This window comes from Gobio gobio, assembly GCF_949357685.1.
Source record: "Gobio gobio genome assembly, chromosome: 13".
Classification (NCBI taxonomy): domain Eukaryota; kingdom Metazoa; phylum Chordata; class Actinopteri; order Cypriniformes; family Gobionidae; genus Gobio; species Gobio gobio.
The window spans coordinates 23,601,865-23,617,517 of NC_137106.1; the positions used below are offsets into that span (position 1 = coordinate 23,601,865).

At 38.1% G+C, this 15,653-nt stretch overlaps 1 protein-coding gene across 2 annotated transcripts in view; it reads left to right on the forward strand.

Annotated features, from left to right (window-relative positions):
• wapla (WAPL cohesin release factor a) overlaps window positions 1-15,147 on the forward strand; it is a 30,995-nt gene extending 15,848 nt beyond the window's left edge. For both annotated transcript variants that reach the window (XM_079832539.1, XM_079832540.1), the window contains exons 11-20: window positions 2,316-2,427; window positions 2,507-2,604; window positions 2,962-3,038; window positions 3,135-3,295; window positions 3,453-3,568; window positions 4,585-4,815; window positions 4,926-5,130; window positions 6,844-6,932; window positions 13,234-13,329; window positions 13,674-15,147. In XM_079832539.1, coding sequence (XP_079688665.1) covers window positions 2,316-2,427; window positions 2,507-2,604; window positions 2,962-3,038; window positions 3,135-3,295; window positions 3,453-3,568; window positions 4,585-4,815; window positions 4,926-5,130; window positions 6,844-6,932; window positions 13,234-13,329; window positions 13,674-13,739 — 1,251 coding nt within the window. In that variant the 3' untranslated portion in view covers window positions 13,740-15,147. The remainder of the gene's footprint in view (window positions 1-2,315; window positions 2,428-2,506; window positions 2,605-2,961; window positions 3,039-3,134; window positions 3,296-3,452; window positions 3,569-4,584; window positions 4,816-4,925; window positions 5,131-6,843; window positions 6,933-13,233; window positions 13,330-13,673) is intronic.
• The last annotated feature ends 506 nt before the right edge of the window (window positions 15,148-15,653 follow it).

Here is a 15,653-nt window from a genome sequence, read left to right on the forward strand (position 1 = left end):
AACCAGAAAAAACACTGTGGATTTGTACTTCCAGTCAACTTCGCTTTTTGTTCATACAGGCAAAAATCAGTTTGTGTTTTTTTTGTTTGTTTGTAATCTGAACAGTGAAGAAAGCATAGGAACTCAAATGCAGTCTTTGGTACTTGGGCTTTTCCTTTATAAACATTGCATATTTTACATGCATTCTTTTTTAAATTTTGGGGTCTGTAATCTAAAGGTCTATAATTAAAAAAAAAAGTTTTTGAAAGAAGTCTCTTATGCTCACCGGGGCTGCATTTATTTGAAGAAAAATACAGTGAAGACAGTAATATTGTTAAAGGGATAGTTCACCCAAAAATGAAAATTAGCTCATGATTTACTCACCCTCAAACCATCCTAGGTGTGACAAATATGACATTCTTCTTTCAGACGAATACAATCTGAGTTATATTAAAGGTCCCATGGCATGACATTTTCTTTTTTTGAGGTTTTTTAACTTTAATATGTGTTCCCCTAGCCTGTATATGGTCCCCAAGTGGCTAGAAATTTCGATAGGTGTAAACCGAGTTCTGGCTGTCCTGCTCTGCCTTTGAGAAAATGAATCTGGAACGATCTGGAATCTCCCCTGTATGTCGTCATACGGGGAACGGTTACCTCCCCTTCCTCTGCTTTGCCCGCCCAGAGAATTTGGAGAAAATGGATTCAGTTTATTTTAGTCGCAATGTCAGCACAGGCTTTACAAACAGACTTTTACCATATGGATTTGACAGCACCGTCACAAACAGTGAGTAACAGTGTTCATTAATGCCTGATCTGTGATCAGTGATTTCTGATGTGTAGCTAATCATTCAAGTTTGCACAGACTTTATTTCTAAATCGTTTAATACTGTTTATGCATCAGTGAATCAAGCCAGTGACTAAACAATCAACTTTGCATCGTTTCTGTTAGTAGCATGAAACAAATGTTATTTAAAGTGTGTTAAACTACAGAGAGCGATCAAAGAACTCTCTCTTTATAATGTTCGAAGCTGTCAATCACACGTCGCGAGTATATCTGCAGTGCACACTTGTCCAAACTGCCGTTATAATGAATGATGCTGTTATGCTGCACAACGAAGCTCTTACTGTATTCATATCGATGTTGTGTTTGCTGTTAGTTGTGGTGAAAGCATTTTGTGAGAGAAAACGTGCTGCATGACGAGATCACTGCATTCACACGATCAACAGACTGCCTGTGTACTCAATGCTCATCACTGCTGCCTTTCATGTGATGGGAAAAGATCTAAAAATAATGCTATAATCAACACTTTCACCATTCATTCATCTCGACAGCTGTAATGGTTAAAAAAAACGTAGTAAAAGTATTTGAGGGGGGTTCCACATGTTACAAAATTCGTAGAATAACGAGGATGAAGACCGGGTCGGTGTGACTGGGACTCATGTTTATTCAGAACTCTAAGATACAAACAAAATAAGCTCGCGCTCTCAACAACTCAATACAATATAACTTTCTCAGCAATCTTTCTCCAGCTCTCCGTCTCTCTGGTCCAATGCAGTCCATCTCTCTCTGGCAGTGCTTGCATGCAGACCTCGCTAAACCACGCCCCCTCCGCCACATAATCTAAATCTCATTTCAAATGCAAAGATGTCAGCCAATCACAACAGTGGCCGTTTACACTGAAGTCTCACAAGACAAGCCCCTTGAAACAGAGCATTCAAGCCAGAGGGCTAATATCAAGATAGAAAAAATGCCTATCATTTCTAAATTATGACATTTTGTGATTGTAAAAATCATACTTACAATATAAGTACATCTCAGGAAACATTATAAAATAATAATAAAAAAATCCACGCCATGGGACCTTTAAAAAATGTCCTGGCTCTTCCAAGCTTTATAACGGCAGTGAATGGCAGCCCAAAAAAAGTGCATCCATCCATCCATTATAAAAGTAAGCCACACGGCTCCAGGGGGTTAACTATCCCCCTTTAAATATTATTACAGTTTAAAAGAACTGTTGAATAGATTTTTAAATATTTTTGTGGAAGAAACAGTTCTTTGATTCTTTGATGAACCAAAAGTGTAAAAGAACACATTTTGTGTGTAAAATGCTTTTATTGTATGCGTGTCATTTTTTTTTATTTTTATTACAGAACTGTCAGGCCTTTCAGAAAGAAGTTTCTATTTATTTCATAAGTGCTGCTTCGGTTTTAAAAATGAAACTTTTGGAAAAGTCTTTTATTTTAAAGAAAAATACCCAACACCTTTTTTGGCCTTTTTACTTTGTATGCATTCAGCTTGAATGCATTTTCCCTAACTGTTTCTTTCTGCATCTCAGACAGGTCACTTAGCGATGGAAACGCTACTGTCTCTGACGTCAAAGCGAGCCGGAGACTGGTTTAAGGAGGAGCTGCGTTTACTTGGGGGACTGGACCACATCGTAGATAAAGGTACCCTACTTGAGTATCTGTATTTGATTTGTATGTTTGTTGAAGGAAATGCCTAGAAATATGTTTTTCTTGCCTTCAGTAAAAGAGTGTGTGGAGAACTTGAGTAAAGAAGAAGACAAAGAGAGTCTGGTGGCATCACTCTGGGGAGCGGAGCGCTGCTTACGAGTTCTGGAGAGTGTGAGTGGATACCAGATTAATAATAAAATATGCTTAATTGATTTCCGTAAAAAAAAAAAAAAAAAAAGACCTGCAATAGTTAAATAACCTGCAGTAATAAAATTATAGCATAGACTTTATTGCTATAATTTTACAGTCTACAGTCTTCTGGTGTTGGTGAGATGCACTGTGGATCTGATCAGATTTTAAAAATCACACCAAACAGGATTAAACGATGTAAAAGTTAATAAATGCAGAAATAAGCTAATTAACAGCTTTAAAAGGTTTTCTGCAAGTTCACGTTATATTTGACAGCCCTTGAGGAAAATGCATGCTATTTCTGTGTGTAATTTATTTAAAACATATTTCTCATTCCAGGTTACAGTCCACAACCCTGAGAATCAGGCTTATCTAATCGCCTACAAGGAGTCCCAGCTCATAGTGTCCTCAGCAAGGTGTGTGATCATATGGAAAGTGTAGTCCCAGTGTTGCTTTGTGTGACAGGACGTTTGTCATTTGTCACTCTGTGGTTGTGCTTTGTGTGCGTGTAGGGCCCTGCAGCATTGTGAGCATATGATACAGCGTTACAGCCGAGAGGTCCCTTCATCAAGCTCCGCCCTCCCGCAGAGTAGTCATAGCAACGTGGGCAAGGCCGTGGAGGATTGTATGAGAGCCGTTATCGGAGTTCTGCTCAACCTCACACATGATAACGGTGAGACGCCGTTAGACGTGTAACAGAAAGAATTTATACCTTGCTGACCACATACTACATGCAGAAGGAAGCAACATAAACTGAAATTGTATAAATGTAATAAAAAGAATGTAAGAGAACCCTCACAATCTCTCTCTCTCTCTCTGTGACCCCTCAGAATGGGGCAGCACTAAAACAGGTGAGCAGGATGCCCTCTTACTGACGGCCCTGGACTGTGTCCTTAAGGTCCCGCGTTATTTGCCTCAGGAGCAGAGATTCGACATCCGTGTCCTGGTGAGATGGCACTTTGATTTTTCTAAAAAAAGAAGTTGTTTAGGCTGTTAGATGTTTTTAAAACATTTTGTAATTAGTCACAATTAATCACGCCTGACAATTAAAAATTTGTGGTCATAAATATATTTTCATAATTACATCTTTTTGTAATCCTAAATATATTGAATCTCCTAATTAATGTGGAAGCAGTACAAATATATAAAATACATATACAATACTGTCTTTAATCAATATTAAGTATTTGTTAAATTTGTTAATGGCTCGATACATGCGGGCCATCCTTAGTCGGCCGCTCTCGCGTCACGTGACAATAGATGCTGCCTTAGTTATTTTAATGTGTTAAAACAGCAAATATTAATCACAGAAATTAACACATTATTTTCCCAGTCCTAATATACACTATATTGCCAAAAGTATTGGGACACCCCTCCAAATCATTGAATTCAAGCGTTCCAATCACTTCCATGGCCACAAGTGTATAAAATCAAGCACTTAGGCATGCAGACTGCTTCTACAAACATTTGTGTGGGTTGCTCTCAGGTGCTCAGTGAATTCAATTATGTTTTGAACTCAAGAATGGTCAAAAATTCCCATCAACACACTCCTAAACCTTGTGGAAAGCCTTCCCAGAAGAGTTGAAGCTGTTATAGCTGCAAAGGTTGGGCCAACTCCATATTAAACCCTACGGATTAAGAATGGGATGTCATTTAATACATACATTTGCATGTAAAGGCAGGCGTCCCAAAACTTTTGTACATAAACTGAAAAATCTAATAAAACAGCACAAAACAGTATAACAAAAATGCAAAACAGCATGTCTAAATGTCTAACAACAGTATGAAGTTAAGATTGAAAAAAATTACTATTCATTTATTTTTTGTTCAGTTGACATGTATGTTCATATATCATCATTTATGTTCACTTAAGCCAACTGTCAGAGTTTCGTTATTTATAGGTATTATTTAGTGTAGTGTTTGCTTAGTACCGAAGTGCTCAGGTGTTTTATCTGTGCGCAGGGTCTGGGTCTGCTGATAAATCTGGTGGAGTACAGTGCCAGAAACAGACACTGTCTGGAGGAGATGGAACTTGACTTGAGCTACCTGATGGTGGCAGAGGTACGCGTGAAGACGGAGAACGACGTGAAGACAGAAGGAGAGAAGGAGAGTAAGACTGAGGATGATAAAACGGAGGGCGAGAAGGGACCTACGACATTAAAGTCGTCAAACGCCCTGGCTGCTCTGGTTCAGGTGACTGTAGCATGTTTGACCTGAGAGATTGTTTCATGTGGCCCTTCAAGTGTTTTTCCTTAAATCTGATAGATATTAGCCACTTAATGCAAGTGTTTCTGTGTGGGCAGTTCTTCCTTGAACGGGAGCAAGCAGCTGTGCTAGCTGAGGCACAGACTGATGATCTCATAAGCGAGGCGCCCAAATCTCAGGCAGACCAGAGTGGAGAGTGGCAGGAAACATCCGGAGAGATCCAGTGGGTCGCCTCAGAAACCAACGACACAAATGAAAATGACAAGAAAGAGGAGGAGGAAGAGGAGCTCGACCTCAATAAAGGTAACAATTATTCACTGGTTTATTGATGATATAAAACAAACACTTGTCATGACGTGTTTGGATTTAACTTGGTGCGGTCACATTTACAGTTGCTTAGCAAATTTTACAGGCGAAATCAGTTTTTTTTTTAAAGGGTTGGTTCACCCAAAAATGAAAATTAGCCCATGATTTACCCACCCTCAACTCATCCAAGGTGTATATGACATTCTTCTCAGACAAACACAATCTGAGTTATATTGAAAAATGTCCCGGCTCTTACAAGCTTTATAATGACAGAAATGGTCGTGTGTCTTTTTTTTGAAGTCCATAAAAGTGCATCTGTCCGTCATAAAAGTAATCCACGCGGCTCCGGGGGGTTAATAAATGCCTTCTGAAGTGAATTGATGCTTTTGTATGAGAAAAATATCCACATTTAAAGTGTTATTAAGTAAAATAACTAGCTTCTTGTAGACAGCGAAAGAATAACAACTGAACTGACGCATACGCAGAGGATAGAGCAAAACCTCTGCGCATGCGTCAGTTCAGTTGTTATTCTTTAGCTGCACCTTAACTGACATTTAAATTGTTTTATGAAATTATTCATGAGGTCTCCATAAACAATAGTTTTTTCCTATTATTTTGTAATTTGCGTTTGCTGTGTGTTATAATACGGTGTTTTCAACTGGTGGGTCACACACAAAAAACACAACCTTATTCTATCTAAATGTTTTTTGATGCAAGATTTATTTTGAAAGACGTGCTTGAAAGCTGTTTACTTCTGTCAGATGCAGTTAAGTAAAGCGTTAAGTAAAGCGTTAAGTAAACCGCTCACCCCTCCCTTTCAAAGCATATAGAGAAGCTACAGTGGCCTACACAGGACAAAGATGTCGTCATCTGAGACAGCAGAGAGTAGCTAGCGCTCTGTAGAGCAGTTTGTCCGTTTAGGGCTACTGTAGAAACATGAGGGCGCAAAATGGTGACTTCACTGTAAGGTGTATGTAGATTGAAATGTCTCATTCTAAGTAATAAAAACATAACGGTTCATTATGTAAGGTCTTTATACACCACTGAAAACATAGTTATGTATATTATATTGCATTTCTGTCAATAGATCCTCATAAATATTACACACTGCACCTTTAAAGGGTTAGTTCACCCAAAAATTAAAATTACCCCATGATTTACTCACCCTCAAGCCATCCTAGGTGTATATGATATTCTTCTTTCAGACGAATTCAATCTGAGTTATATAAAAAAAAATCCTGGCTCTTCCAAGCTTTATATAATGGCAGTGAATGGCAGCCCAAAAAGTGCATCCATCTATTATAAAAGTAATCCACACGGCTCCGGGGGGTTAATAAAGGCGTTCTGAAGTGAATCGATGGGTTTTTGTAAGAAAAATATCCACTTTTTAAATTTTTGGGTGAACTACTTTGTACTGATTCAGTATCTGCTGTCAGATAAGAGAGTCATTATTCTAACATTATTTTCTTAGCTAAAAAGTAAAGGTAGATGAGATAGATCTTTAGATAAAGGTAGATTATTAGATAAAAAGTCTGTCGTCTTAGAAAAATTAACCAACCATTTAAAAAAATTAACTTGCTTGGTTCAAATTCCTAAAAACGTGGGTTGCAGCTTAGTGACCATGTGAAAATGTGGGTCCCATGGCCAAGCCAGTTGAGAACCAGTTGTTTAATAAAGGGCAAGCTTTTATGTTCATTTCCTTTTTTTCAGCCCTACAGCATGCTGGGAAACACATGGAGGACAGCATTGTGGCATCATACACAGCTCTTCTGCTTGGGTGTCTATGTCAGGGGAGTCCGGTGAGCATCACTTCCTGTCACTCTTTATGGGCTCTAGAGAGCAGTTGGTTAGTTTTAAACGAAAATAATATAATTTTGATAAATTATTAAACAATTTTAAATAAACCACATTTCTACAAATCGGTAATTTTATTGCAGTTATTCAACACAAAATAATCATTTGCATAAGTATTCAAGTATTTTGTAGATCTCTGACAGTTTTGCACAATTGGCCACTGCAAATTTTCTCCCTTTTCATTGTAAATCTGCTCCAGCTCGGTCAGGTTGCATGGATATTGTGAGTAGAAAACACACTTTTTCAGGTCCATTCACAAATTCTCAATTGAAAATCTGGACTCTGACTTGGCTGCTTCAGGGTATTAATGTTGTTGTTGTTGTTGTTGTTGTTGTTATTAAGCCATTCCACTAGCTTTGACTTTATGCTTGGGTTCATTGTGTTGCTGGGAAACAAATCTTCTACCAGGTTGCTGGTGTCTTGCAAGTTTTCCTTCAGAATTTTCCTCTTTTTTGCTTCATTTATCTGACCCTCTTAAAAGCCCAAAGTATACTTTAATTTTCGCGATGGAAAAAATTGTTGAGCAAATCCTTTGGGAGTCTTAAATGCATATTATAAGACAATGAAAGTGTTTTTTGACCTTGCATGCATGTAAACCTGTTGTTGGACAACAATAGGAACCTTTCAAATGCCATAATAGGGGAACTGTAATTCTTTAAATGATTCCTAGAATTGGCCACTCTTAGTCTATTAAAAGAAAAGGTTGCACTTGTCCTTCGGAAGCAAAGCACTTGCGTCGGATGTTTCAGTTTTTACGAAAAGACCATGCATGCAGGAATGAGAAAAAAAAAGTGTGGGATGTACTTGTTGTTAAAAACAATATGCCACGTAAAAGATCCAATGCGTTACTCGCACTGACTGACTCACTCACTCACTCACTCACTCACTCACTCACGACTGAATAGTGTTTGTAGCCTTAATAATAATCAGTTTATTTGTAATTAATATACTAAAGACTATGCAGTGATTATTTTTAGATTTGATCATTCAATTTCTGTATTATTTCTTACTTAAATGCTTCTGCTAGATATAAAATGAAAAAAAGCATAGTTAATTTTTTTAAATATTGTATTTGTTCTACTGTTTGCATCTTTTTTTCTCATTTTTAATAAAGATAAAACAACAAAAAATAACTACACTACCAGTCAAAAGTTTAGAATCATTAAGATTTTGATTTCTGCTCACCAAGGCTGCATTTATTTGATCAAAAATACAGCAAAACAGGATTATTGTGAAGTATTTTTACAATTTAAAATAACTTTTTTCCTATTTGAAAATAATTTAAAATGCAATTTTATTTCTGTGATTCAAAGCTGAATTTTCAGCATCATTGCTTGAGCATCAAATCAGCATATTAGAATGATTTCTGAAGGATCATGTGACACTGTAGACTGGAGTAATAATGCTCAAAATTCAGCTTTGTATCACAGGAATACATGACATTTTAAAATATATTCAAATATTACTTTTTTTGTATTTTTAATAACAAATGCAGCCTTGTTGAGCAGAAAAGACTTCTTTAAAAACATAAAAAAATCTTAATGATTCCAAGCTTTTGACTGGTAGTGTATATTGTGATTTTAGTAATATAGTAATTAGTATTAATATAAAGAATTAGAGGAAATGATGCATTCTAATGCACCGAGAATCGTTTTATCAAATCGTTACCCTCTGAATCGTTATTGAATCATGAGACAAGTGAGATTCATACCTCCTAGAATTTAGTATTAACTGTCTTACCTACACACACACACACACACACACTCTCTCTCTCTCTCTCTCTCTCTCTGCGCTACTTCTCAGCTGTTTTGCATATAATTTGTATCTAATTATTCTCTGAACCCTTGATTATTCACCTGTATCCACCCGTAAAAATCTGTATGAACCCAGTCCACTAGATAGCGCCAAACGTGTCTTTCCACACTAACGGCCAAAGAAGTATGCTTTGAAAAGGCGCGCTCAACTGTGCGTGAGACGGAGCAGAACGCGGAAAATGAAGTATGCCAGGGCCTTGAGCCTTCATCGGTCTGATGCAGAAAAGCCTCTCTACAGCATGATGCCATCACCACCATGATCCGCAGTGGTGATGGTGTGTTTCTGATGATGCTCAGTGTGTAGCTTGCACACAACATTGTTTTGTCTGATGGCCAAAAACTTGGTTTTGATCTCATCAGTCTACAAAACCATCTCCAGCTGGATTCAGGGTCTCGCACATGCTTTCTGGAACGCTCTAGCCGAGATGTCATATGACATCTTTGAACAGTGTGTTTCTCTTTACCACTGCTCAAGCTGAGCAGTGGTGAAGCACCTGGGTAACAGTTCTGCAGTCCCTCGCATTTCTTTCACTGAAGCTTGTAGCTCCCTCAGGGTTGTCATGGGTGGATTTACAGCTGTGTCAATACTCTTTCCATCTCTTACCTGATCTAACAGTACTCCCAGGGATGTTCAGTGATTTTCGAAATCTTCTTGTATTCATCACCTGCCTTTTGCTTTTCAATTACTTTTTTCGTAGCTTGGAGTGTTCTTTTTATCTTCATGGTCTATGTTCTGCCACTATAAAGACTCACCAGAAGCTTTGCCGATAGAGATTTATTTGTACTATAATCAAATTAAACCCTGGGACTACTCACGGATGATCATACCACTGATAATGTAGGTTGTATATTCATCAAAGAATCTTGAAAGTACTAAAGTATCAACAAACGTATTAAAGGGTTAGTTCACCCAAAAATGAAAATAATGCCATTTATTACTCACCCTCATGCCGTTCCACACCCATAAGACCGCCGTTCATCTTCGGAACACAAATGAAGATATTTTTGTTGAAATCTGAAGGCTCAGTGAGGCCTCCATAGGGAGCAAAGCAATTTACACTCTCAAGATCCAGGAATGTACTAAAAACATATTTAAATCAGTTCATGTGAGTACAGTGGTTCAATATTAATATTATAAAGCGACGATAATATTTTTGGTGCGACAAAAAAAAAAGAAATAACGACTTGTATAGTGATAACCGATTTCAAAACACTGCTGCATGAAGCTTCGGAGTGTATCGAATCACCGAGTCGATTCAGTGGTTCGCAGCGCCAAAGTCATGTGATTTCAGCAGTTTGGCGGTTTGACACGCGATCCAAATCATGATTTGACTCGTTGATTTGATACACTCCGAAGCTTCATGAAGCTGTGTTTTGAAATTGGGTTATCACTATATAAGTCGTTATTTACTTTTTTAACAATATTTTAGAAAAATTCCCATCCCTTAGTCTTAATTTTCCTATGTCCATGTAACGCTACCTCTAATTAGGGCTGTCACTTTACGTTCGAAAATCGATTGCACAATCAATCGGACCAACCAACACAAGTTTCGAAAACGAAAATAGCTATGTATGGGTGCCCAGGCAGTCTGCTTAATCAGTCAGTCAATCAATTATTTTTTTTATTTATTTATTTATTTTTTTATTCCACTTATTTTTATCCTATGTAATGAAAATAACTAGGTTTTTTTTTTTTTTTTTTTTTCCTCCTCCTCTGTAACCATCCTATGTGATCCAGCTTCCATCACCCCGGCCCAACAATAAGCCAGCATTACTCCTTATATACACACTCACACACACACACACACACACACACACACACACACACACACACACACACACACACACACACACACACTAACACACAGACATTCCCAAATACTCATTAAACCCCCCCCCCCCCCCAACCCCGCAAGGCCACGACTTCTACATTGCCAGATCCACCATCCGTACTCAACTCCCAACCCCCCACAATCCCGCCCCCCCTTCTGTTTCTTCACTCCTGTCACTTATTTTATTCTCGTCATTTAATTTCTGTCATTTCATATCTATAGTCAACCTGTATGCAATAACACTCAGCCTCTATACCTGTTGTTAATGTTATTTCATGTCAAGATAATATTCTAATATTATGTCTAGTACTCGTGTCTATTGTATTGTTGTAGTTTGTTTGTAACTTCATTCTTGTTTACAATAAAAAATAAAAAAAAAATAAAAAAAAAAAGAAAACGAAAATAGGGAATCGATTTTAACCAAATACGTACACTATTAATTTTAAACGAATTAAACAAATAAAAGAGATAGATGTAACAACTCCCAAACAAGCAGAAAAAGAAAATAAAGAATCCCGAAAGTGCAGTAGGCGTTGCAAAAGCTAAAAAGAAAATTCACTAAAATTCACTCAAATTCCTACACAAACTTGACGTTCAATGTAGGCTAGTCCTTCAGTGAATTTTACGTTTTATTTTCAACCTTTTCATGGGCTACAACCGCCTACGTAGGCGAAATTTGTTTGACATTTCTAATCGTAAACACAGCCATGTTGAAGCCTGCTGTAATGTTTTTCATTGATGTTATGGCAGTCAACTCTGCGTATTGTTTTTCGAGAATGTTGCACTCCTGTTTGTCATTGTGCACAAAACTTCACACCAATAAATCATCAGAAATATTGCTGACTTGTGCGTCTCAAGCGCCGTCCTTACGTTCGTCCTAATGCCTGTTTGTTGTCCGTGGACTGGCCTATATTTAGCGTTGAAAATGGAAATGTCTTACAGCCAATCTCTTTCTGATTGTAGCCTACCACAGACACATAAAACTGATTTTATTCTTCAGCTAATAGTTCTCCAGTTCTTCCAGTTCCGTGATTGTGGGAGCGAAGGCGAATCATTAAATTTTTCACCTGCCGTCTCGCATAAGCACCAAGGGCCGGGCAAAGCTATGACGCAAGGTGGATGAACGACCAAATAAAAAGTATGATAGCACTAAAAAAAGAGTTAGTAAAAGCGATGTAAACCAGAAACTCAATTCCGTACCGACACATGGATTGATGTCAGATACTGATTATTCCATTTAGGCTTATTGCCCTTGAACGATCAAATACACACATCATTATGCCTATGTCCATATTGGTGGTTATGTCTTGAGTGAACAAGATTGGGAGACGTGTGTCAGTGTTGAATCTGCTCATTGCTGTACACTCTAAAAAAAAAAAGGCTCGTAATCATAGGGGAACCTTTTTTAGTGCTATATAGCACCAATTTTGGTGCTTCAGTGGTTCTTCAGCGGTTCTTCAGAGGTGCTATATAGCACCTTAGTCAAAGAACCGGTGAAGAACCTCTGAAGAACCACTGAAGCACCAAAATTGGTGCTATATAGCACTAAAAAAGGTTCCCCTATGATTACGAGCCAAGAACCATTTTTGGTGCAATATAGAACCTTTTTTTTTTTAGAGTGTAGGTCTTAAAGTGTAAGCAATCTAATATACAGTGGTGAGAACAAGTATTTGATACACTGCCGACAAAAATCCAGAAAATCACATTGTATGATTTTTAAATAATTAATTTGTCATTTTATTGCATGATATAAGTTTTTGATCACCTACCAACCAGTCTCCAGACCTGAACCCAATAGAAAATCTTTGGAGGGTGCTGAAAGTCCGTATTGCCCAGCGACAGTGCCGGAACCTGAAGGATCTGGAGAAAGTCTGTATGGAAGAGTGGGCCAAAATCCCTGCTGCAGTGTGTGCAGACCTGGTCAAGAACTACAGGAAACGTTTGATCTCTGTAATTGCAAACAAATGTTTTTGTAGCAAATATTAAGTTCTGCTTTTCTGATGTATCAAATACTTGTCATGCAATAAAATGCAAATTCATTACTTAAAAATCATTCAATGTCTGTCTCTCGCAGTTGAAGAGTACCTATGATAAAAATTACAGACTTCTACATGCTTTGTAAGTTGGCAAACCTGCAAAATCGGCAGTGTATCAAATACTTGTTCTCCCCACTGTAGCATATACCCGCTCGTGTCATTCATGTTAATCAAACAACAACAACGGGGAACAATACTTAAACTTAAAGCACTGTTTTTATCTGTATCTTTGTTGTATTTATTTGTCCTATTCTGCCCTACAAAGGCAAAAGACTTTAATTCGCTAGAGTGTGGAACTGAGAAACTCGCTAGAGTGTGGAAATGATTTTTAGTTGTCCAGCCAAATTATTATAGGTAGGACACTCTAAATCTGGCAAATAGGAAATTTACAAAATATCTTCATGGAACATGATCTTTACTTAATATCTTAATGATTTTTGTCATAAAAACACCCATACAATGTATTGTTGGCTATTGCCACAAATATACCCATGTGACTTATAACTGGTTTTGTGGTCCAGGGTCACAAATGTTCTTTAAATATCTTTTCTGTCTCTTTCTTAGATGAATGTGAAAACCGTACGGGAAAATCTTCCTAAGGGAGATTTCTCTATCATGACTGAAATGCTGAAGAAATTCCTTAATTTCATGAACCTGACGGTAAGTGCAACAATATCAAACAGTTTTCACCATTCAAAATGGCAAGTGTTACAATATTTTACTGACCTATGAAAATGACAGCATGACAAATGTACAACCCAGTTTTACTCTTTTAATTTAATTGTAGTGCAAATTCTGTTGTAAATATGGGCATAATGAAAAGGCGTCCAAATAAGGTTTCAGTGGACCAATCACAGTGTGTCTTGTCTGTATTTGCACCTGGCTTTTAATGTGTTATGGTGCCAGGTGTAGGAGGCCGTTGATGATACAAAATGTGTGGCTGTGCTCTGATACCTGGCCAATGACATTTAATGACACTCCTCTCTTTTCTTTCCTATCATCAGTGTTCTGTTGGAACCACAGGACAGAAATCTATCTCACGGGTGATTGATTATTTGGAGCATTGTTAGCAGAGGTGTCACAGTTCCCCCTCTTCCGTGGGATAATCTGGACCTGGCAACGTGCCTTAGGCCCTTCAGGACAAGAGGCAGCAGTTCCGGTGGTAAAGGTGGTTAAGCGTCGCAACGGTCACGTCGCCTGAGTGACTCACTGCAGAGACTTTTTGTTGTCGCCCCCCCCCCCCCCTCTTTCTTTTTGCTTGTTTTTACATTGTGTGTTTTTCAAATGCTGTCTTTCGCTCTCTCACACACTCGCTCAGCTGTGTGTTTGCATAATATTTGGTTTTTGAAGCACTGATCCCCATGTTAAACAAAAACTAAGCTGTGTTTTGAAACGAATTATTTTAAGCTAGTAGTCCCTGTTTGTAGTGTAAAGATTTACACTAAACCTAGTAACTTATTGATATTTCAAACACTGAGGTCTGAGGCATTGTTTACAGTTTTAGGACTGATTGTCTGAACAAAGATCATGTGCAAACAGTGCTGTCAGTATCCGCTGTATTTACATCAGTAATGATGTAAGCATCAGAACAATCCCGAAAGACTTTTTCATACAGTAAATGATAGTTGTAGAAACGGGAAACGTTGCCTCTTCTCAGGACATCTTGCATAATCCATAGTAATAGCTTTAAGCTTTCGCGAAAATACTGCACCCTAAGCTGGTTACAAACACTACCATTTAAACATCTCTTATGCTCACCAAGGCTGCATTTGTTTGATCAAAAATACAGTAAAACTGTTATTTATTGTGAAAATATTTGTAAAAAAATAAGTTCTCTGGAAAAAATGGCATTTGGGGGGTAAAATATGTGTTTCTTTGGCAGGGTTGCCAGCTAAAATTCGCATTCCTGGGAATAGTACATAATCGCTTCAACCCACGGACATGGAAAAACAGCCCGCGCGAAAACCGCAGACTTGGCAACACTGTGTGTTGTTGACATTTGACAACTAACGTTATGCGTCGCTCTGTTGCTCTGATTGGTTGTAGGTCTATCCAATTGAGGTCTTTCCTGGTTTGGTTGAAACACGCCCCATAATCACAGCCCAATGGAGCAGTATCAGTATCTGACTAGAATTGAGTATGACAGCGTCAGGCTACTGATTTGGTGCTCCAAGAAACATTTCTTATTATTATCAATGTTGAACAGTTGCGCTACTTAACATTTTTTTTTTTTTTTTTTTTTTCTTCAGGATTCTTTGATCAGCATTGAACATTTATAAAATAATAAATGTCTTTACGGTCCTTTTTTTGATCAGTTTAATGCATCCTTGAAAAATGAAAGTATTAATTTCTTACAAACCCCAAACTTTTGAATGGTACATGTCTTGTCCCAAATGACAAATCCGATCTTACAGACGCGTGCCACATGGATGTGGTGTGGATCAGGTTTTTGACTGCTAAAAATGTAATCTGATCTGCAAAAAAAGGAAAAGGAAAAAATGTGTTGCCAGTCTGAAGAAAGCCTAAGACGCCTGATGAACCAAAGACAAACACTTGCAAACATGAAAACAAGCATGCAGTCATCAAATCAAGTTGAATTTTCCTGTCATGCTTAAAGGTAGGACAGGCAATTTCGGAGAGGCTAGCAATAGAAAGCAAGCTTTGAAAGCATAAGCACCCTCCCTTCAGAGCGTCTCTAAAGCCACGCTTCCTTCAAAACACATGAATGCACACAGCAGAGTCTGCAAAGCGTCACAAGAAGAGAGACCGCGTCTCTCCTGTACCACCTGACCACTGCAGATTAATTTTGCCGTTGATAGTGTTGCTAGAGAAACGCATAAGTCCGAGGACGCGAACAGCTCCGGGTAGAACGTCACGAGTTGCCATCTCATAATCGCGGTTACAACATGGCGTGAACGCAGCATACGCTTGTTGTAAAAGGCGGGGGTTTGTTTGTGGTGCTTTGTGGCTGTCTGTCTACAATG